Source organism: Nerophis ophidion, linkage group LG14 (genome assembly GCF_033978795.1).
Source record: "Nerophis ophidion isolate RoL-2023_Sa linkage group LG14, RoL_Noph_v1.0, whole genome shotgun sequence".
Taxonomy (NCBI): domain Eukaryota; kingdom Metazoa; phylum Chordata; class Actinopteri; order Syngnathiformes; family Syngnathidae; genus Nerophis; species Nerophis ophidion.
The window spans coordinates 41,344,687-41,369,214 of NC_084624.1; the positions used below are offsets into that span (position 1 = coordinate 41,344,687).

The 24,528-nt window shown below is 41.5% G+C and overlaps 1 protein-coding gene across 2 annotated transcripts; it reads left to right on the forward strand.

The window, feature by feature from the left end:
* Window positions 1–891: 891 nt before the first annotated feature.
* pitrm1 (pitrilysin metallopeptidase 1) lies at window positions 892–24,068 on the forward strand. Of its 2 annotated transcripts, XM_061920773.1 has the most exons (27): window positions 892–1,104; window positions 4,184–4,289; window positions 5,542–5,648; window positions 8,171–8,322; window positions 8,428–8,542; window positions 8,604–8,700; window positions 8,775–8,935; window positions 11,157–11,283; window positions 11,349–11,437; window positions 11,520–11,648; window positions 11,725–11,838; window positions 11,983–12,079; window positions 12,180–12,314; window positions 15,583–15,721; window positions 15,863–15,979; window positions 16,068–16,197; window positions 16,259–16,379; window positions 16,443–16,519; window positions 16,577–16,742; window positions 16,805–16,905; window positions 16,979–17,099; window positions 19,131–19,181; window positions 19,273–19,385; window positions 19,457–19,579; window positions 19,652–19,797; window positions 23,703–23,805; window positions 23,896–24,068. In XM_061920773.1, the coding sequence occupies exons 1-27, from the start codon at window positions 896–898 to the stop codon at window positions 23,987–23,989; spliced, it is 3,240 nt and encodes a 1,079-aa protein (XP_061776757.1). In that variant the 5' UTR covers window positions 892–895; the 3' UTR covers window positions 23,990–24,068. The 2 variants fall into 2 exon arrangements, with proteins under 2 accessions (XP_061776757.1, XP_061776756.1); XM_061920772.1 differs by having other exon boundaries at window positions 16,259–16,519.
* Window positions 24,069–24,528: the final 460 nt, after the last annotated feature.

Genomic DNA, 24,528 nt, shown 5'->3' on the forward strand with positions numbered 1-24,528 from the left:
CCAAAAATATGATTTATTTAATCTTTGTGAAAATATTGGACACAGTGTATTGTCAGCTTATAAAATGCGATGCACTATTGTTCTTTTTTTTATTTTTATAAATGTCTAATGATAATGTCAATGAGGGAGTTTTAATCACTGCTATGTTGAAATTATAACTAATATTGATACTGTTGTTGATAATATTTATTTTTGTTTCACTACGTTTGGTTTGTTCTGTGTTGTGTTTGTGTCTTCTCTCAATTGCAGTTCTGAGTTTTGCTGGGTCAGGTGTGGTTTTGGAATTGGATTGGATTGTTATGGTATTGCTGTGTAGTGTTTTGTTGGAGGTATTCACAGTGGCAGAGGGGTTAGTGCATCTGCCTCACAATACGAAGGTCCTGCAGTCCTGGGTTCAATCCCAGGCTCGGTTTGCATGTTCTCCCCGTGAATGTGTGGGTTCCCTCCGGCTTCCTCCAAAGAAATGCACCTGAGGAGAGGTTAATTGGCAACACTAAATTGACCCTAGTGTGTGAATGTGAGTGTGAGTGTTGCCTGCGATGAGGTGGCGACTTGTCCAGGGTGTACCCCGCCTTCCGCCCGATTGTAGCTGAGATAGGCGCCAGCGACCCCAAAAGGGAATAAGCGGTAGAAAATGGATGGGGGTCCACGGAAATCAATTCATGGTAATATTCTATACCAATAGTACGATAATGTTAAATCTTACTCGTGAAAGGTAATGCCTATTTTCAACAGTCCGCTCATTTGAGCAGAAAAGCGCTGAAACACCATCTTTGTTTTCTACCTGTCAACTGTCAGTTTAGGGCTGCTCGCCGGCTCCTCATCACCACTTCAAGATGGCGGCCGAATTTCTCGCGTCACCGCAACCAATGCTGTGTCTACTTATGAGACGTCTATGGTTACAATATGGCAACATGTCCCCACTCTGAGCACCACACGGCATGAGAGGGCAAAGAAAGTGTTGAGTAATGCAAAGTTGCGGTTGTTACGACCAAAACAGTGTTTATATTTGAGCCAAACACAGAGGACATTTATAACACGGGCGAAATTAGCCGCTATGTTCCGGCACACGAAGGCTGTGTTAGAGAAACTACGTCATGTACGGTAAGCTAGCTAACATGACTTGGAGCTGAAATGTGTGTTTACTAGAGAGAAATGTGCTGTATCTGTTATTGTTTAAAATGTAGATTTTATACGAAGGTGATTACAATGAATGTTAGCATTGTGTAACTAATATGTGAAGTAAAGTGCTTTCACATAGTGAAACCCAACCTCTAAGTTACATTTAAACCAGTGTGGGTGGCACTGGGAGCAGGTGGGTAAAGTGTCTTGCCCAAGGGCACAATGGCAGTGACTGGGATGGCGGAAGTGTGGTTCGAACCTGGAACCTTCAAGAATACTTGCCAACCTTGAGACCTCCGAATTGGGGAGATGGTGTTGGTGGTATCGGGGTGTATGTTGTAGCGTCCCGGAAGAGTTAGTGCTGCAAGGGGTTCTGGGTATTTGTTCTGTTGTGTTACGGTGCGAATGTTCTCCCGAAATGTGTTTGTCATTCTTGTTTGGCGTGGGTTCACAGTGTGGCGCGTATTTGTAACAATGTTTAAGTGGTTTATACGGCCACCCTCAGTGTGACCTGTATGGCTGTCGACCAAGTATGCAGTGCATTCACTTATGTGTGTCTGTAAAAGCCGCTTATATTATGTGACTGGGCCGACACGCTGTTAGTATGGAGGTAAAGCGGACGTGACGACAGGTTGTAGAGGACGCTAATGGCAGTTCTTTTAAGGCACGCCCTCAGGTGGAAATCGGGAGAAATTTGGGAGAATGGTTGCCCTGGGAGATTTTCGGGAGGGGCACTGAAATTCTAGAGTCTCCCGGAAAAATCAGGAGGGTTGGCAAGTATATAGTTATGTGCAGTATTTAACCATCCATCCATCCATTTTCTACCGCTTATTCCCTTTTGGGGTTGCGGGGGGCGCTGGCGCCTATCTCAGATACAATCGGGCGGAAGGCGGGGTACACCCTGGACAAATCGCCACCTCATCGCAGGGCGAATGTATTTAACCAAATAACTGTAATTAACCATCTTTAAAATTTAGATTTTACACAAAATGTGATTTAAAGGAATGTTAGCATTTTGTAACTAATATGTGAAGTGAAGTGAATCATATTAATATAGCGCTTTTATATAGTGAAACCCAACATCTGAGTTACATTTAAACCAGTGTGGGTGGCACTGGGAGAAATGTGGGTAAAGTGTCTTGCCCAAGGACACATCGGCAGTGACTGGAATGGCGGAAGCGGGGTTCGAACCTTGAACCCTCAAGCATACTTGCCAACCTTGAGACCTCCGATTTCTGAAGATGGGATTGGTGGTAGCGTCCCGGAAGAGTTAGTGCTGCAAGGGGTTCTGGGTATTTGTTCTGTTGTGTTTATGTTGTGTTACGGTGCGAATGTTCTCCCGAAATGTGTTTGTCATTCTTGTTTGGCGTGGGTTCACAGTGTGGCGCGTATTTGTAACAGTGTTTAAGTGGTTTATACGGCCACCCTCAGTGTGACCTGTATGGCTGTTGACCAAGTATGCGGTGCATTCACTTATGTGTGTCTGTAAAAGCCGCTTATATTATGTGACTGGGCCGACACGCTGTTAGTATGGAGGTAAAGCGGACGTGACGACAAGTTGTAGAGGACGCCAAAGGCAGTGCCTTTAAGGCTTGTCCCAATATTGTTGTCTGGGTGGAAATCGGGAGAATGGTTGCCCTGGGAGATTTTCAGGAGGGGCACTGAAATTCGGGAGTCTCCTGGAAAAATTGGGAGGGTTGGAAAGTATGTACTGTAGTTATGTGCTGTATTTAACCAAATAACTGTAATTAACCATCTTTAAAATTTAGATTTTACACAAATGTGATTTAAAGGCGCCCCCCGCGACCCCAAAAAAGGGAATAAGCGGTAGAAAAATGGATGGATGGATGGATGATTTAAAGGAATGCTAGCATTTTGTAACTAATATGTGAAGTGAAGTGAATCATATTGATATAGCGCTTTTATATAATGAAACCCAACATCTAAGTTACATTTAAACTAGTGTGGGTGGCACTGGGAGAAATGTGGGTAAAGTGTCTTGCCCAAGGACACAACGGCAGTGACTGGGATGGCGGAAGTGGGGTTCGAACCTGGAACCCTCAAGCATACTTGCCAACCTTGAGACCTCCGAGAGATGGGGGCGGAGGGTGTATATTGTAGCGTCCCGGAAGAGTTAGGGCTGCAAGGGGTTCTGGGTATTTGTTCTGTTGTGTTTATGTTGTGTTACGGTGCGGATGTTCTCCCAAAATGGGTTTTTCATTCTTGTTTGGTGTGGGTTCACAGTGTGGCGCATATTTGTAACAGTACTAATAATAATGGATTAGATTTTATATTGCACTTCTCTATCATAGTCACTCACAGCGCTCACAGGAAAGTGGGAACCCATCATTCATTCACATCTGGTGGTGGTAGTCTACATTTGTAGCCACAGCTGCCCTGGGGTGGACTGACGAAAGCAAGGCTACCAGTTTGCGCCTACGGCCCCTCCGACCCCCACCCATCATTCATTCACCAGTGTGAGCGGCACCGGGAGCAAGGGTGAAGTGTCCTGCCCAAGGACACAACGGCAGCGATTTGGATGTCAAGAGGCAGGGAGTGAACCTGCAACCCTCAGGTTTCTGGCACGGCCACTATACCCACTACGCCATAGCGTGGTAAAATTGGTTATACGGCCACCCTCAGTGTGACCTGTATGGCTGTTGACCAAGTATGCCTTGTATTCACTTATGTGTGTCTGTAAAAGCCGCTTATATTATGTGTCTGGGCCGACACGCTGTTTGCATGGAGGAAAAGCAGACGTGATGACAGGTTGTAGAGGACGTTAAAGGCAGTGCATTTAAGGCTCGACCCCAATAATGTTGTCCGCGTGGAAATCGGGTGAAATTCGGGAGAATGGTTGCCCCGGGAGATTTTCGGAAGGGGCACTGAAATTCCGGGAGTCTCCCGGAAAAATCGTGAGGGTTGGCCAGTATGCCCTCAAGTTGTCACGCTATCAACTGATCTATACCGCCCCACCTACTAATGAAGATTTGAACCATAAAGTCATTTTTAACTTGTCTGCCAGCACTGTGTAATTTGAACTCTGTTTTGTGCTTGCCAGTTTAAAATGCCGGCAGCTTCCACAGAGGCAGAGGAGTACAGCAGCAAAAGAAAAGGCTCTTCATTATAACGCCGGTCAACAAATCCACAGCTTTACAGTGAAAGAGGTTTGTTTTTATTCAGGAAATCTACATTTAGCATTGAGCTTATAGTCTACCTTGTGTGGTTTATCTTAAAACCATTGTTTAAAGAGTGCAAAGGTCTTTACAGCATCAATAGTATGTCTTAAAAGTTGATGATGACTTCTGTTTGAGGTGATGGTGATTTAAGTAGGCTATCACAATATGAGAGTACAATATAGTGTTGGGTTAATGATTTGAATGGAAGTCAATCAGCAATTTTCTTATATACGGAACGGTGTGGCGCCGTTGGGTGAGTGGCCTTGCCAGCAACCTGAGGGTTCCCACCCAGCACCTTCTCCGGGACAGGCGTATGGAGAAGGTGCTTGGTGGGTGTAAGGAACAGTGTAATTTGGGCTGTCGCCACCATCACGTCTCCATCTCACCACAGCCTGGGGGGGGGGGGCAATAGACTACAGACTGTGGTGAAGTAGGCCGGCTTCGTCGCGTGAAGAAGCTTACAATTTTTGGTTGTTTTCCACTCGGTATGCTAAGTGGCAATATACGATGTATATCTTGATATTTTTTCCGTAAAATAAAATCAAAACACAAAACAGTCCTAGTTACCTGAGATACTAAGTATGTCATTATTTTGACTTAGTAAATATTAACTTATTAAGACAAGATAATGACTAAGTCAAATTAATGACTTACTGTAAATAGGTGTTTGCAATAAGCGTTTAAAAATAGTTAAAAGGGGGGCCACATGCACATCTCATCATGCTTAATTTACAGGACCAAAAAAATATATAAATAAATAAATAAAAAATATATATACATATATTTAAGACTTTAGTTTAGGCGGTGGCTCTTTGTTGTTAAGGCAGCCGCCTTAACAACAAAGCGCTGCGAGAATCCCTGCTTCACCCTTGCTCCCGCCATCCGTGTGTGAATGTGTGTGTGAATGGGTCAATATGGAAATGGTGTCAAAGTGCTTTGAGTACCTTGAAGGTAGAAAAGCGCTATACAAGTATAATCCATTTACCATTTACAGAAGTTATACTTAGGTGTCATTAATCTGGATCATTTACCTTGAATTGATTAACATGGACCCAGACTTAAACAAGTTGAGAAACTTATTCAGGTGTTACCATTTAGTGGTCGGTTGTACGGAATATTTACTGTACTGTGTAAACTGTACTGTTTCATATCATTTATTCTCTTCCTTTGCAATCTACTCATAAAAGTTTCAATCAATGCTTTTGCGTTTTGGAATATATTAGTTGTTTTTTTTCCACAGGTGGTGGCTGTACCTGACTTGTTCCTCACAGCAGTCAAGTTGACTCATGATAAAACAGGAGCTCAGTATTTGCATGCAGCCAGGGATGACCCCAATAATCTCTTCAGGTTGGTCCAAAACCAGTGATCTCTGATTTTGCCATCGTTTTTCAAGAAAACTCTGGCAAAAATTGTGATGGTTGGAGCCTTTTTTCTTCTTTTACTGTAACATTGCCAAGACTGTTGATTTTAAGATTTTATTGAAGGTGCCAAAAATGATCAGGATTGTGTCGTTTTAGGAAATATGACATCACACCGATAATCCGATAATTTATAAAACAGTTTTGAAAAATATATTTTTTTTAAACAATCCAATGTGGTGAGAATACCCAAGCTGTGCTGCAGGTGGGTGAGGGACGGGAATCAAAAAACGTTTCTTATTAAGAACCAGTTCTCAGTTTATAAAGTCAAACGATTCCCTTAACAATGTCACGGATTGCATAGTGTCAGTCAGAGAGAAGAAAGACAAGATTGCTTTTTTTTAAGAGGACATATGAGTGTGGCAGGACTATTGACATTTAAACATACAGCATGCAATAACTGTAAATGAAAGTCGCGTTTTTGAACCGAGCCAATCTAATCCCAGCAGCAGTTAGCTAACAGTCACGATTTACCCTAAGTACAACAGGTACTAAATCAACACCTATGATGTTAGAGCAATTATTTGTTAAATTCAAATGACTGCTTCCTCATCTACATGAGCAAGACAAGACAAATTCTGACTGGCTCCGAGGCAGGTAGTACTCGCTCCAGGTCATGTCTGCTGCCCGGTACTAAAGTGTCCCCTTTTACCGCGGCAGAGAAAGGTACACTACACGCAGGATAGACAAACAGTGAAAAAGTTTGTGGTCAAAAGCTTGAACCAATTTGCCAGTGCTTCTGATTTTCCTGAAGTGAATAGTTCAATTGTAGTAGGAGAAACGCTGATTTTTTTACTCAGTCATTTCCATTTTACAGGTAAAACTCATAGAATTAGAATAACGTGCAAAATTCAGTTCATGTCAGCAATTCAACTTCAAATGTGAAACTAATATGTGGTATTAACTCATTACATGCAAAGTCAGATATGTCAAGCCTTTATCATTTTGATGATCATAGCTTACAGTTTTAAAAAAAAAACATTTTCTGAGATATTTGATTCAAGGTTTTTATAACCTTTAAGCCATAATCACAAAAATATATAACAAAAGAAGACTTGAAATATCTTCAGTTGCATGTTATGTGTATGATAGTTTAACCTTATAAATCTTAACAAACTATTCTAATATTTTTAGGTTCACCAGTATATTTTCTAGGGAGATGGCAAAATATTCTTATAAGTTTTGAAAATCTTACTAAATGTTACTTTTTTTGTGTAATTTCAACATGTGGTGTATTTTGTTAAATTCTAGAGAAGAGTATTCATTTCTTATATTTATTTTCTAAAGTAATTTTTTCAATGCTGTGTGCCTCTTAAAACCTTAATGTTGGCTTTGTAAGGTCATGTTAGCTCTAAACTAAACAAAATTGGTGCTAATCCATCTTTCTTTATATTCTCTTTTTTTATAAATAAGAATCGATAAGAAACCAAATCATTAAACAAAATACAAAGTGGAATCGGAACCAGAAAAATCTTATTCCTATCAATTCCCATCCCAAGTGAAGGTTAATTACAAATATAGCGAGCCTACCTGGTAAGATGTTCCCAATTGCCCCGAAGATCACTTGGACAATATTTCATTAAAAAAAAAAAAAACTTTTTTTTTTTTTTTTAAATAAACATCCCTCCATCCATTTTCTACCGCTTATCCCTTTTTGTTATTGCGGGGGTGCTGGAGCCTATCTCAGCTGCAATCGGACGGAAGGCAAGGTACACCCTGGACAAGTCGCCACCTCATCACAAGGTCAACACAGATAGACAGGCAACATTCACACTGACATTCACACACTAGGGCCAATTTAGTGTTGCCAATCAGCCTATCTCCAGGTGCATGTCTTTGGAGGTGGGAGGAAGCCGGAGTACCCGGAGGGAACCCACGCAGTCTCGGGGAGAACATGCAAACTCCACACAGAAAGATCCCAAGCGCAGGATCGAACCAAGGACCTTTGTATTGTGGTTTTGTTTTACAAAAATGTGCATGCTTAAAATTTGTGTGTGCCAATATAAACAGCGGCACCATTTTTAAAGTACCTATTTGGTGCTATTTTTAGTTCAAATTCAAATGCAAACTATAACAATCCCTAATGAGGACATAAGCTTCACCGGTTTATGGATGTGATGCCATATTCGTGATGTCATATTTGGTTAGGACAAATCTTTAGATACATTTGATCAAATCCACCTTTATTTAACTGTGTTTTACATAGAGGTGTGCACAGACTACAGTCAAATTGACATAAAAAAAAACACATAAATAAGCTATTGGTATCGTTCTTAAGAACCAGGAAGATATCATCTTGAAAGAAAAATATTGTGTGTCCCTAGATTTTACTAATATTTTTAAAACTCACATGTTGCAAAATATGCTTTGTTCTCACGCAAGTGACTGCATAGTTTGTACAACAATATTGATTATTTGTTGCTAAGGTCTCTACTGGTACTTTGTTTTTAGCGTCCAGTTCAGGACCACGCCAATGGACAGCACAGGTGTTCCCCACATCCTGGAGCACACAGTGCTGTGTGGATCCAAGAAGTATCCATGCAGAGATCCTTTCTTCAAGATGCTCAACAGGTCTCTTTCCACTTTCATGAACGCCTTCACAGGTACATTTGCGGAAACACAAACAATGGAACGTGCCGTGAGGGAAAAAATGGTATTAATCAAAAAGTAACATGGTGGTTTACAAAGAATTGTCTCTTCACCAACAGCCAGCGACTACACCATGTACCCGTTCTCTACCCAAAACGAGAAAGACTTCCAGAATCTTCTGTCCGTGTATCTGGATGCCGTGTTTTTCCCGTGCTTAAGAGAGCAGGATTTCTGGTGAGTGGTCGCAGCCATCTTTTAACATTTGCCGTTTTAATGAAACATGTAAACAATTCAGGCAGGAAGGTTGGAGGCTGGAGAACGAAAACCCGACGGACGCCAGCTCACCCCTGGTGTTTAAAGGAGTCGTCTTCAATGAGATGAAGGGGGCTTTTGTGAGTTAATTGTAGCGACGGTGAGCCAGGAAAGATCCTAATCGTTTTGACGGCTCGCTCGTTTTTCTTCACAGTCAGACAACGAGAGCGTGTACGGTCAGCACCTCCAGAACAAGTTGTATCCGGACCACACCTACTCTGTGGTGTCTGGTGGCGAGCCACTGGCCATTCCCGACCTAACTTGGGAGCAGCTCAAACAATTCCATGCCACACATTACCACCCTAGCAATGCCAGGTAGGAGTGCGCAGACACACACACACACCGGGGAAGAATCATTTTTATTAGAGATGTCCCGATCCGATCAGGGGCCGATATTTGCCTTTTCTAACTGACTACAACCGGCTGATGATCTGCTGAGCTCAGCCAATCATTACAGCAGCTGTGTGTTATTTTTCACATGGCTAAAGATTGTACTCACGTAAAACATTCCTTCAAAATGGATGCACGTACAGGGAGACACAATTAATAATAATATTTACATTTTCATTTTTGAATTTGTATGTATATCGTTACATACATAAAGGAGCTGCATGAATTTCAGAAGGGTGTAATGCGTGTCTTTCCAGAACATCTGCTCAATGTCTATGTACAGTGCAAACTAATGCATACTTATCCTCACCACCGTGGTGCAAAATAAACCAAGTTTGTTCCACATACTGTTATCACTGGAGGATTAGAGGAAAATAAATGGCTAAGCATGCTACACACACCACGCAGGACGACGCAAGACGCTAACTTCTAAAGCTCCAATGTAAAGTAGGGGTAGGAAAGATTGATATGGCCTGAAATCCATCCATTTCCTACCCCTTGTCCTTTTGAGGGATCGAACCCAGGACCTTCGTATTGTGAGGCACATGCACTAACCCATGTACCACCGTGCTGCCCCAGCCTGAAATCCATTTTGCGATACATATTGAAGCCTTTACCGATAACGGTATATATCACAACATATTACATGACAATGGAACCATGCTGACATATGCAGTAACATATTGTGTTTTCTGTATACTGTACTATTTTCTCAAAACTATTATTAATATTGTTGCTAATTTAATGTTAGTTATGTTACTTGCTGTTGTAACATGGTAACACTTCTGTTAAAATGTAATAACTACCTATTCTTCTGTTTAGATATTTTACTTTAGTTTTGGGCGATACTACAAATTTAGGAATCAATCCAATAACTGGTTTCAGATCAGTATTGATCTTACCAATGCTGATATTTAAAATGTTCAAAACCATAAAATGTTGGATCACAACTGTAATCGGAGAATATCAATTAATATTTCAATGTCTTTCTGATATTACATAATGTACAAAATTTACAAGGAAGTCAATAAAGCAACATAACTTAACAAAAGCAAAAATTAGCCGGTTAGCTTTGTGTTTTGTGTCCTCCAATGGCGTGTAGTGTAGCATGTTTAGCTCTTCCTATTCTTCTTGTCCTACAGTGATGAAGATATTTGTAAGAAACACTTTATTTTGCCGCCATTGAGGCGAGAATTAGTGATTTAGAAGCTTCTTTGTGGAGGGAAGTTAGCTTGCTAGTGAGGATGTCTTTGTTCACTTGTCGATATCAAATTTGCGGGACACAGCTAAAATTTGTCATTGACATTCATTATGACAATAGTATTAAAAGCTCTTTTATCGGCAAATTTGTATAATTTAAATTGTATATTGTCTATCGAACAACCCTGAGATGATTGATCCAAATGTCAATACTATTGATATCCAATATAGAATCTGTATACAAACGATAATTAAGTACCGTATTTTTCGGACTATAGGTCGCAGTCTTCTCCACAGTCCAGCGGGGGGTGAGACCCGACCAGTTTTTTTTATAGTTAGGCCAAGTCTCGCCCTCGGCCAAACTACAAAAAAAAACGCGACTTATAGTCCGAAAAATACGGTAATCAGATTGATATTTTTCCTTTTCCTGGTTTTATTATTACAAAGTATTTTTAGCTATTTTTTGTTATTGTTTTGGCTATGGATACATGAAGACTTTGAGGGCAAACCCCAAATGATTCAAATCGGAGTCATCAGAATTTTTTTCTTTTGTTTAGTTATTATGCACTGACTAGACACTTTATTTTGTAAAAAAAATATATATGTTTATACACAATCTGATTTACCACAATACTAGCAAATTCATGATTTAATAAGATAAGTTTTATGTTTTTTTGTATTTAATTTCTTGCGGGAAAATATTTTCATTTATATAATCTGTTGTCAAAGTACGGTATCAGATCAGGACTCGAAACGGATCGGATCTGATGCCAAAAAATTGGATTGGGATTGGAGGTCAAAAATGTTGATTTGAACAACTCAAATTTTTTTTTTTCTATTCTAAATCCTATGTGATGATTCAACATATAAAGACAAGATGGCATACTCTTTCCATTGTACTATTGTACATATTCCTTACACATTCTGTTGTCACGGTGTTCCTCAGGTTCTTCACCTACGGAGACTTGCCTCTGGAGCAACATCTGAAACAGATTGACGTGGAGGCATTGTCCAAGTTTGATCGTATCGATCCCAACACGCAAATCCCCCCTCAGCCACACTGGACCAGTCCTGTAAGCTACTAAGAGTCTGAGATGCTTTATTTAAAATATGCATTAACTGTTGGTTTACTCCTTAGAGAGAAGACCATGTGACCTGCAGTCCTGACCCCATGGCTCCTGATCCATCCCGTCAGAACACGCTGTGTGTCAGCTACATGCTGGGAGAGTAAGACAACTGCTGCTATCCTCTCATGCATTCTCTACATTTTAAGAAAACGTGAAATTTAGCTTCGGTTTTCTTTCCACAGCATCACCGACACCTTCGAAGCTTTCACGCTCAGCTTGTTGTCTTCACTGATGACGTCGGGTCCAAACGCTCCCTTTTACAAAGCTCTAATCGAACCCAAAATTGGAACAGACTTCTCCTCTGTGGTGGGGTGTGTGTGCACACTCAGAGAGAAAAACCAGAAGAACAATTTAGTGTCAGGGTGATGAATGTGTTGTTTCCTGCAGATACGACGGCAGCACCAAAGAGGCGTCATTTAGCATCGGGCTCCAGGGCATGGCTGAGGCAGACTCGGAGAAGGTCAAGAACATCATTCACCAGACCATCTGTGACATCGTTTTGTAAGGCTTGAATTGTGAATCATAATTTATGACCACAACCAGCAGAGGGTACCCTTAATTCTTATCTAACTTGTTTTCCGACTAAACGAGCTACTTTAGATATGGAAATCGCTTCAAAAAGCTATTTATCGTCTTCTTTCAAAGGAAAGGCTTTGAGGACGAGAGAATCGAGGCTCTCCTGCACAAGCTTGAGATCCAAATGAAGCACCAGTCCACCAACTTTGGCCTGTCTCTGGCCTCGGTGAGCTTGTTGTTATCCTTTTCACTGTGTCCTTCACTCTAATGTATGTTTAGTACATTTGTCAGCCTCTCAATGCCGAACGCTCTTGTTGTGTTGATAGTACATTGCGTCCTTGTGGAACCATGATGGTGACCCCGTGGAGCTGCTGCAGATCAACAACAGTGTCACTAAGTTCAGACAAGCCCTGAAAGAAAACCCACGCTTCCTGCAGGACAAAGTCCAACACTACTTTAAGGTACGTGCGCACACATTGTGGATTGTGCTTTGAAAAATATACAGTGGTCCCTCAGTTTTCGTACACCTCCTTTTTCTTATGATTCGAAACTGCTTGGCGCTATTTTTTGTATACTGTCTGTTATAGTGTGGCCAATTAGTGCACGCAACAAACGAGAATGGAGTCCCCAGAAAAAGAATCCCTTGCATCAGTAACTCCATCTCTGGACCTTTTTTTTTTTTATTGGAACAAATTTGGATTTGAGTAATGGGATTGGGGTGTGGGGGGACAACTGGCTTGCATACAGAAGGCGTAATTTGAAGGGATTAGATAATTGTTTTGAAGTAAAATGATTACATGGGAAACAAATTGTTCAATAACTAATTTTTTGTATAAAATAACATTACTAATATAAATTGTTTGTTTGTAATTAGTGTATAAATACTAGTAATCGCACAATGTCCGCTTGAACAAAAGACTGATACTTAAGATATTGCAGTACCAGCAATCACAGAGCTGTAATTTGCATTCATATTCCATTAGCGGTGACAGCTGGGGCCATAAAGTTTTAATCAACAACATAACTACTTTTGAGTGGAACACTAGGCTCTTGTTTAATTATTGTAATTTGTCTTAGTTGCTCATGATTCATATTTCATCTGGAGACCAAATTGCTCTTATCTCACACCCGACCGCTCATTGGTCAGCTGCTGCGTGCTGTCAATCATGAACATGATCTAACTAGGGCTGGGCGATATGGCCTTTTATTAATATCTCAATATTTTTAAGCCATATCACAATACACAATATATATCTCGATATTTTGCCTTAGCCTTGAATAAACACTTGATGCATATAATCACAGCAGTACGATGATTTTTTGTGTCTACATTAAAACATTCTTGTTCATACTGCATTAACATGCTCATTTTAAACTTTCATGCAGAGAGGGAAACCACAATTAAGTCAATTTAGCAAAAGTGTATTTATTAAACAGTTATTAAGCTGTGGCACAAACATTCATGTCATTTCAAAGCAGAAAATGCAAGATTGTCAGAGACATTTTAAAACAAGCTATGAGTGCACTTTTGTGCATGATGTCACTAAAATGACATATCAAAACAACACTCAATTAAAGTGCACTATTAGTACAAAACTACAATAGTTTAAAACAAATAAAGTGAACTTTTGTGCATGATGTCACACAAAATATTTCAATAAAGGTCAAATAAAAATGAGCTGCGTAACAGGAAATCAAATAGTGTATGTCCTTTGCCATGTGGTATGTTACTACGGACATGCTGATATGGTGCTGGAATACCCATGATTTTAGCTTTTCGGAGTTCCTCTTGAACGACCAATTTTTGACCTCGGTATTTGTCAAATCCTAGTTAAGTCCCTGGACACTGGCAAAAAGGCCACGCCAAAAAGCCAATCAATGAGCTTGTCGAAAGGGACTAAATTCAGCCTGAGTGGCTGTTTGTCGCTGGGCGCTAGTGTTTGACCTATCTCCATTTAATAGCGTAACATTATTTATGGGGGTAAAAAGTGCAGGGTACAAAAACTGCCTTTTGAAAAAGTACAGGGGACATTGTTTTGTATGGTTTAAGAATAGATTTCCACATTTGCCAACACCAAATGTTGGCAGGTCAGATTTATTTCCTATGGGAAATATTGTTTTGGGTTTTAACGAACCTTTTGGATAGAATTACTGATGAAAACAAAGACACCACTTTACTAATTAATGAGTCTTCAGTTTTTTTTTTGTTTTTTTTTTCAGTTTTAGTTGAAAGTAAGCTGCTTTCAAGGGGTGTTGCGATATATAGTCACTAGATGACTGGCTTATGGTAAAGATTTTAATTTAACTGAATATAATAATGCATTTTAATGACACATTCTAGCCATGTCCCGCAAAACTGAGAGGCAATCTGCAAAAGGCTGCCACAAACATGTCGTCAATGCGGTGTAGCGTCCTTAGTGAGGGCGAACAAGTGCCGCTGAAGTTTGTCTATCCACAGTGTGCGTGCGTGCGTGCGTATGTGCGTGCGTGCATGCGTACGTGCGTGCGTGCGTACGTGCGTGCGTGCGTGCGTGCATGCGTGCGGTTAGGAAAAAAACAAGGCTATTTCATCACTACAAGCCTCTTTCGCAGGTTTCCCTGTTCTTCAAGGGATTTATTTATATATATATATATATGTCTTGATTGGATTATCCAGAGAATAGTGCTCGATACCGTGGTAGAGCGCAATATGTAGGTGTGGGAAAAAAAATCACAAGACTACTTCATCTCTACAGATCTGTTTCATGAGGGGTTCCCTCAATCATCAGGAGATTTATATATATATATATATATATATATATATATATATATATATATATATATATACATTAGGTTAGGAAAAAAACAGAGGCTATTTCATCACTACAAGCCTGTTTCGCAGGTTTCCCTGTTCTTCAGGGGATGGATATATTTGTATTTTTTTTTGTTGGTTTTGTTTTGTTTTTATTTATCTATTTCTATCTATCTATCTATCTATCTCATCGCAGGGCCAACACAGATAGACAGACAACATTCACATTCACACACTAGGGCCAATTTAGTGTTTCCAATCAACCTATCCCCAGGTGCAGCATGTCTTTGGAAGTGGGATGAGGTGGCGACTTGTCCAGGGTGTACGCCGCCTTCCGCCCGATTGTAGCTGAGATAGGCGCCAGCGCCCCCCGCGATCCCAAGAGGGAATAAGTGGTAGAAAATGGATGGATGGATATCTATCTATCTATATCTCTCTCTCTCTCTCTCTATAGATATATATATATATATATATATATATGTATATATACGCATTGATAGATCTTGCTTTGGTTTTTGGCTGAGACCATGGATCTTGGGCTTAAAAAGGTTTGTGACCACTGTGCTACAGTAGTATAGTAATACAGACTGTGTATACTACTTCAGTTTATGATGCAGTTTTACCTTAAATTAATGTAAAAGCTCTGTTGGAAAAAAGCTGCCACTGACCAACAGCAACATGTATACTGTTTGTTTACTTATATCCATGTATTTGAAGGGCTAAAACTATCTTACAGTCTGATATTTTTGGAATCATTTATCCTACAGTATAGTATGATCGTGTGTCAGCAGCCAAGGGAGGAGTAATCTGTAACCTGTTTTAAAATACTTCTGTTATGATTTATATGCAAAGAATATATCGTCATTGTAGAAGGCTGCAATCTATATCACAATACAGAAACCCTATTTTCGAGTGATGAAGTCTTGTTCCTCCTGTAGGAAAACACGCATCGGCTGACTCTCTCCATGAGTCCAGATGACTCTTACTTAGAAAACCAGGCCAGAGCAGAGAAGGAGAAACTTCAGGAGAAGATCAGTGCTCTGTCTGACGGCGACAAGAAGGAGATATATGAGAAAGGTAAGATCTAATGAGGGAAAATAGGTATTAATTTGTTTTGTTTTTGTACTTGTCGTACTATACTGTAGTCTGTAACATATTTAAAGCTGTTTCTAGTATTTAACAGCTAAATAATAGACCTTTTTGTGTCTTCCTTTTAAGGTCTTCAGCTACTGGATGCTCAAAGTAAGACTCAGGATGCTTCGTGTCTGCCGGCCCTCAAGGTGTCAGACATTGCGCCCACTATTCCCATCACCCCTGTGCTCATGAGCAGTGCAGGTATGCCACCTTGAAAACATGTTACTGAGGACATGTCCATTTTTAAAAATGTCAAGTTTGACAAAGAGTGCTTGTGTTACCTTCACAGAAGGCGTACCTGTCCAGTTCTGTGAGCAGCCCACCAATGGTTTGGTTTACTTCCGGGCCATGTGCAGCCTCAACACGCTTCCGGAGGACTTGAAGCTCTATGTCCCGCTCTTCTGCAGCGTCGTCACAAAGTGTGTCAGCCTAACAGGAGCTGTGAACAAATGACGAAGCTAAACTGTTTTTTGTTGTCAGGATGGGCTGTGGTTCTCTGGACTACCGGCAGCAAGCCCAGCAGATGGAGTTGAGGACGGGGGGCATGTCCGTGTCTCCGCAGGTCATCTCTGACTGCTCCAGCTTGGAGATGTTTGAACAGGTCAGCGCTTTACAAGCATTGAACCTCACAATTTGTGATGTTTACACTGCGTGTCTGTCTAAGGGCGTCCTCCTGTCATCCTCCTGCTTGGACAGGAATGTCCCTCACATGTTCCAGCTGTGGCGGGACATCTTCAACAGGTATGTCCACTGACTACAAAAACTAAGACCCTGAACTAATTTCTGGCTTTGTTTCAGCCCCCATTTTGACGATGAGGAGCGTTTGAGGGTCCTGGTGATGATGTCAGCGCAGGAACTGTCCAACGGGATTTCTTACTCCGGCCACATGTACGCCGTGACGCGGGCGAGCCGTCACCTGACTCCAGCAGGGGACCTCCATGAGACCTTTGACGGAATGGAGCAGGTATTAGGTCAATTGCTTTGTATTGATGTCAGCTGATTAGGTGAAACAAACACTCTTATTAGGTGCGGTTCATGAAGAGGATAGCAGAGATGTCAGACCTCACACAGGTCATTCGCATGCTGCCCAGGATCAAGAAACACGTTCTCAATCCTGACAACATGAGGTGGGCTCACATCGCATTTCCATCAGACACACGCTGGTTTTAGGACGTACTTAATTATTATTTGTGGTTTCAGGTGTGCCATCAACGCCACACCTCAGCAGGTGTCAGAGTCTGCGGCGCATGTGGAAAGCTTCATGAAGGACGTGGCTGCTAAAAGGAAGCACTTTAAAGCCGTGCGGCCAAATATCATCCAGGTAGGAGTGTCACAGCGTGAAAACTGCCAAAAATCCTTACGCAAAAAAAAAAAACACTGCTTTTTTTGCTCGCACTTGGACCCTGTTTGCATCTGTGATGTGTCTCTCTTTTTCCACCCTTTTGCTAATTAGGAGTGGGCATTGAATCGATGACCCAGAAACCCTTCTCTTTTCTGATTGGGCGCTTTTTAACCCCCGCTGTCTCCTGATCAGAGAAAATCCAAGGCAACTGTTACTCTCAAACAGTATCATTTCGGAAGAAGAGCAGTCTTTAGTTTAGTCTAAGTTTGGTATAAAATACCCCAATATGTTATTCCTTGTGAATTAAATTGCAGTTAATAAAAACACAGAAATTTGGTCACATTTTGAGGGTGTCACACTCGCCACTCTGGCACTATAACATAAGAGCATGGATAAATGATCTACCTTTTGTCATGCTATATAAAGTAGTTCTATATATTGCAACATTCAATTATCTGGGGAGCATTTATCCAGAAAAACATGTTGTTAGTCAAAATAAGTTATCTTTATCAGGGATGGGAATTTTCCACGGAGCCGCGGAATTCCGACGATTTTGGCACCGCCAGGGTCATTTCTGTGAATCGTTTAAATCCGGGGAGATAATTATAGGGGGGGGTTAGGTACTCGTGGTTTTTGTCTCTGCGTTGACCTAGTTATCAGTACAAGGCAGAGAATTCCCGCGAAAAATATAATGCCAACGTGTGAAGGCACCAGATTGGCTAGCTCGACTATCAGCTGACAACATCAACCAATGACATTCCCCGTTATAGGCGTCTGCACGCTTTGTTTGTTGACAATATGTAGTCCCGGATCCTCAATTATTGTGAGCGGTTCCGAACTCATATTCTGTTTATATTGGTTGTGTTTATCGGCGACTAATCTGGAAAGAAAACACAGTAGCTCTCAATTAACACGTTTCTTTATTGACAAAACAGTTTCAGACATGGTTAAGCTTATTCAAGATAGGAATGCTTCATTAGCGAAAGATATCGATAAGGGCGTGAGAAAAAAGTGGAACTGGGCATGGCTCGATACATCTATCAAACTGAAGGTGAAGATTAACAACAATATCGTAGAAGTAGACAAACTGATCAGCGATTTCATTGCAAAGTGCGATGAACCGGGACTTGCTCAGTGCTTATATTGCAAGGACATTGGGAACTATGGATCTCGGGGAATGGTGGCACTCTTTGATCACGCGAAATCGGCAAGGCATCTAAGTAAAGTGTGTTTACGGAGAAGAACTCTGGTTAATCCATTTGTAGGCCTATTTTTGTCTATAACCCAAAAGTGTGCAATAATTTGATCTATGTGTAAACTTGTATACATAAATTTCATCACATAATACATTTCAATGAAAATATTTGCTAATAAATGTGAAATTATGGTCAGGAGAATATTGTTACATTTTGACTCAAAATAGCAGGAAATGCATCCTAAGATAACATAGATTTCAAATTTTTTCAGGGGGGGCATGCCCCCAAAGACCTCCTTAGTAGGGTGCGGCCACTGTGCGGCCCTCCGCAAAGCGGTGTTTTAGGATTAAAACATTTTCAGCTGATTTTGTAAATCTTCATTCCCATCCCTGCTTTATTGACATTAAGTTGTAAAAGGTTGGTAAGTACCGTATTTTTTGGCACGTTCACATGACATCATACAGTTATAATAGGTAATGTCATCGTTTAGTAGGGTGTAGTGCGATACACTGATAATAATTACAAAAATACACTGATATTGGCTTATTTTGTCTAAATTGTATCTGACCATGAGACAGTGACCGATCAGAAAGGAGTGGAGAAAAGGAAAGACATATCGTGAGCGCAAACCGGGCCCAAGGGCGAGCAAAAGACGCCGCGCAGGCGCAAAATTAGTACGCTTAGAGAGGCAAAGCACACGCAGAGTGTTTTTTTTACACGCGAGGATGTGGCAACTGTTTTAATGCCAGTGTGATGGACTCATTGGGGTTGAAAATGATGGACCTGACTTTGCTTTGACGTGTTTCTCCACTAGAGACCACTAGATGTCCTCAGTGACTCTGGACCCAGCAGGAAGCTTGTCAATGTTGGTTTCATATATTCCTTTACATTCCTCTTAAACACACGTGCCTAAAGAAGGGATTCAACTTGCTAAATACTGAAACTTTCTTTACCAGGACCCCGATTTCCAACCTTGTTATATGAAGACCTTCTTCCAGCTCCCATTCCCAGTAAACTTTGTAAGCGAGTCTGTGCGTACAGTTCCTTACAACCACGAGCATTACGCCAGGTGACCTAATTTCCACTCATATGAAAAGGCCACTTTTTCCTTGTTGACTTGTAACTGCTTCCTCCCATTAGTCTGTGTGTCCTGGCGAGAATGATGACAGCAAAGTTCCTCCATGGAGAGATTCGAGAGAAAGGCGGAGCCTACGGGGGCGGAGCTAAGATGGGAGGAGGAGTCTTTTCCTTTTACTCCTACAGGTAGGCAGGAACGTGGAGTAATTGCAGGGTCTAATGGGGTCTAATGTTTTTCCCCCACTTTTGCCCACAAAGGGATCCAAACTCGGTGCAGACACTCTCTGCCTTTAGAAGAGGTGTGGAGTGGGCCAAGTTGGGCCAGTTCAGCCAGCAGGACATAGACGAAGCAAAGCTGTCCGTCTTCTCCTCCGTCGACTCACCTGTGGCGCCCTCTAGCAAAGGTAAGCTATAAAAAGCTGTTTTTTACTTGGGAATGGTATCAAACAAATCCATAACCAGGACCTAACTGGAGCCTAGTGAGTATTTTAATGCAGTCGTTCCTCACCATGTCACTGTTCAAAGTTTGTGGCTCGTAAAGGTGATTATCTGGGTGTTATTTCATGTCTAGAGGGCTTTACTAGTGTAAAAAACACATTTACAAACAGGGTTTTTATTCTCAAGCTATAAAAATATTCAATCGATAACGAATAATTCCTACTTCACGCAAATTAATTTACCTCAGCCAGGCCCGAAACCAATTAACAGCGATAAACAAGGGTTTATAAACTGTGTTGACCAGAAGTAGATTTGGCCGCTTTGGGAGCCTGAGTGTGTGCATAAAAAACAGACCCAGAAAAAGTGCAATAATTAATAATTATTAGGTATTTAGAAATACTGTGTTAATAAAATGTTAGAAGTTTTGTGAAGATTTATATTTGCTTTAAATAATCTGGTACGAACAATAGACAAAAGGACTACATCAACAACTACCATTCAAATAAACCCAATATGTTCTATAGTGATGTGATTATATTCCAGATAATGTCCAAAGTTAATATCAGTAAATCAATTAATCATTCAATAATGATTGATTGATGAAGTTTTTATATAAAGGCAAAAAAATAATTTGATAGGTCAGTCTACCCCAGGGCAGCTATGGCTACAAATGTAGCTTACCAGCACCAGGTGTGAATGTGGAGTGAATAAATGATGGGTTTTCATTTCTCTGTGAAGCGCTTTGAGTGTCTAGAAAAGCACTATATAAGTGTAATCTATTATTAATATTATTATTATTATATCTCCCATCGCAGTGAAGCCAATTAAAACCTGCTGTACTGCTTCGACTAGGGCTGGGCGATATGGCCTTTTATTAATATCTCTAATTTCAAGCCACGTCACGATGCACGATATATATCTCGATATTTTGCCTTAGCCTTGAATTAACACCTGGTGCATATAATCACAGCAGTATGATGATTATGTGTCTACATTAAAACAATATTGTTCCTACTGCATTAATATATGCTCATTTGAAACTTTCATGCAGAGAGGGAAACCACAAATAAGTAAATTTACAAAAACTGTATTTATTAAACAGTTATTAAGCAGTGGCACAAACATTCATGTCATTTCAAAACAGAAAGTGCAAGATTGTCAGAGACATTTAAAACAAGCTAGTAGTGCACTTTTGTGGATGATGTCACTAAGATGACATATAAAAACAACACTAAATTAAAGTGCACTTTTTGTACAGAACACAACTACAATAGTTTAAAACAAATAAAGTGCACTTTTGTGCATGTTGTCACACAAGATATTTAAATAACTGTCAAATAAAAATTAGCTGCATAATAGGAAATCAAATGGTTTGTGTCCTTCGCTATGTGGCAGGTTCCTGCAGATGTTATCTCCTTCTGTTGTTGACAAATTTTTTCATACGGTGTTGATCTGAAAATGGTTGTTTCGGCATTTTGTGGGTGTGGCACCGGCCGAGATGTTGACATGCGGAGTAAGCACTCCTCATTCTCTAGCTAGTAACTTTTCAAATGATGCTACAATAGCAGTAGGTGCTAATTTTTGTAGCAACGCATTTGCCGCATACTTGTTCGACATCTTCCCGCTTTAAGCCAAACCACCGCCAGACGATGGACCCTGTGCTGTTTTTCTTCCTTCATTTGTTACCAGATTCGCACCTCCTTTCTCTCGTATTACCACTCGCACCACTCCGCTAGCATCACAGCTAATGTTACCCCTGTTCGCGTGGGCGTATGACGTGACAGTACGTGACGTATGTAAGAAGGTGCATTTGTTTTAAGTCTCTGTGAGAAGGAGAGACAAGAAAGAGTGGGAAACACATGTAGTGTAATGCCCGCAGCTAAAAGCAACTGCGTGAGAATGTATACTCGATATAGTCATTTTCTATATAGCAGAGACAAACCCGCGATATATCGAGTATATCGATATATTGCCCAGCCCTAGCTTTGAGATTCATTTAGAAAGAAAAAAAAATTCAACACAACATATTGGCAAAAAGAATCAGCACCTCCAAGTCCGAGTCCATGGTTCTCGCCCGGAAAAGGTTGGAGTGCCATCTCCGGGTTGGGGAGGAGACCCTGCCCCAAGTGGAGGAGTTCAAGTACCTAGGAGTCTTGTTCACGAGTGGGGGAAGAGTGGATCGTGAGATCGACAGGCGGATCGGTGCGGCGTCTTCAGTAATGCGGACGTTGTATCGATCCGTTGTGGTGAAGAAGGAGCTGAGCCGGAAGGCAAAGTTCTCAATTTACCGGTCGATCCACGTTCCCATCCTCACCTATGGTCATGAGCTTTGGGTCATGACCGAAAGGATAAGATCACGGGTACAAGCGGCCGAAATGAGTTTCCTCCGCCGGGTGGGGGGGCTCTCCCTTAGAGATAGGGTGAGAAGCTCTGCCATCCGGGAGGAGCTCAACGTAAAGCCGCTGCTCCTCCACATCGAGAGGAGCCAGATGAGGTGGTTCGGGCATCTGGTCAGGATGCCACCAGAACGCCTCCCTAGGGATATGTTTAGGGCACGTCCAGCCGGTAGGAGGCCACGGGGAAGACCCAGGACACGTTGGGAAGACTATGTCTCCCGGCTGGCCTGGGAACGCCTCGGGATCCCCCGGGAAGAGCTAGACGAAGTGGCTGGAGATAGGGAAGTCTGTGCTTCCCTGCTTGGGCTGCTGCCCCCCGACCCGACCTCGGATAAGCGGAAGATGATGGATGAATGGATGGATATTGGCAAAAACTTAGAAAAAAAACTAACATTTAGACCAGTGATGCCCAAAGTGGGGCCAAGGGACAAAATTTGGCACGCCCGCTTGTTTTTGTTTGGCCTGCCAAAGAGTGGGTTTCCAAATGCAATTCATATTAATACTGCCCCTTTCAAGCTCCTACAGTCATTGATGACATTATATCCTCTGGGTCAAAGTTTGTCTACAATGTAAATTTAAGCAGTACATTTGTATTAGAAATACGGACGTAAATCTGTCACAGTGATTAACTCAGTGGGCTTTTCAGTGGACACAGCTGCAATGCTGCCAAACCGAACCAAAACAATTACAAAAGACATGTTGACTCACCGCCACATAAAATTATAGCCCATCATGTAGAAAAGCAAAAACCTGGGGCCTCAAGTACGGAGCTAGCGTACGCACAAAAACCTGCCCTACGCCCTTTTTCACAGCAAAGTTGAGTTGTATCAAAACTGACGTCGACGTGGAAATGTGTGCTGGCTCACGGCATTTTCATAACTGGCATAAGCGCATTTCTACAGGCTGTGGATACTTTAGCTACACACGTAAGTAAGGCTGGGTAACAGTTCACATAAAAAGTGCCAACTATTAGTCCTTAGACTGATTGATGTGCACATCAGAGACATATGAACAATTACAACCCCTCCCCCTCTTCCCCCGACAATCGTGCTCGGCCACATTTGGTAAAAAAGATTGTGGCAAGGACACCATTTTTTTTTTCCCCCGATGCATTTATTGCTCCACATTCATATTAATATTTGTGAGGACATATAATAATTTATCTTGGCAATCATTTCTCCACAATGTCCTCCTGTGACTTCAGCGGGCAGAAGTGGGTGGCAGGGACGACCCTGACACGTACTGTACGGCTGCAACAGTCCTCGCCTTTGTATTGTAATAATACATTGAGTAATCAAACAAGAGTCAGTCTTTAGTATAAATTTTTATAGCGCTGGCATGTTTAAATTACACTGGGCTACACCCAGTTCTGTGTGTTGATTGGTGGACAGAGAATGGTGCATTTGAGAATGAGGAAAGAGACCTAAAACAGTCGTCCATTGCTGTCCTTTGTGACCACGCTCATTTATGTGTAGGCTTGTCCGTCTTCCTGAGTGGACTGACAGACGAGATGAAGCAGCGTCACAGAGAAAGACTCTTTGCCGTCACCCATGCAAACCTTCTGGACGCGGCTGAAAGGTTTCAACAGACACACCATTAATGATAAACACAACAATGATGACGGCCTGTTGGGACTGATTTTGCTGATGATTATGTTTCATCGTGCAGGTACCTATGCGCCGGTCACAAGACGTGTGGCGTGGCCATTTTGGGCCCAGAGAACGACTGCATCAAGAAAGATCCATCATGGGTTGTCAAATGATGCAACTGCTCTAGTTATGTTATGTATTTTTAACACATGTATTTATCTTAAAAGTGGAAAATAAATAATCATGTTGGAATACTAACTATTATTTACATATCCAGGCCCTTGCTGGGTAACTTCACATGTAAAAACTAGGAAGTGTCATGGCGACTGGCCCAGGTCACATGGCTCACCACTGTGGGGGTTCCGCAATGTGTGGTAAGAAGTCGGCGTCAACTTACTGTCACCTCAAGGTCGATGTTTTGAAAAGGTTGAACTTTTTTTTTTTGTTCGACCCTTTGAGTGACGGCACTTTGCTTTCCCTGGAAGTTGACCTGCCGCTGGCCTCAGATGGCGCAAATACCACAGACGCGGAAGAAGGCCGTGGTACGTCAGATGACCTGAGCTCGCAATTTGCAGTTACATTGTTGCCCTTTGTTGGCTGCACACTCACGTCTATTATTACAAGTCACACCCCAAGATAAGTTACTTTACTGCCAGACTGAAAACATCATTACCACTGGTTTTAAACATGATACTTGGCATCATGTTTGAGT

Coding starts and splice junctions, on each gene's coding strand:
- pitrm1 (XM_061920772.1), top strand. CDS start 896: ATGGTTACAATATGGCAACATGTCCCCACTCTGAGCACCACACGGCAT. Junction 1,105..4,183: donor GAGAAACTACGTCATGTACG/GTAAGCTAGCTA, acceptor TGTGCTTGCCAG/TTTAAAATGCCGGCAGCTTC. Junction 11,438..11,519: donor GTCAGCTACATGCTGGGAGA/GTAAGACAACTG, acceptor TTCTTTCCACAG/CATCACCGACACCTTCGAAG.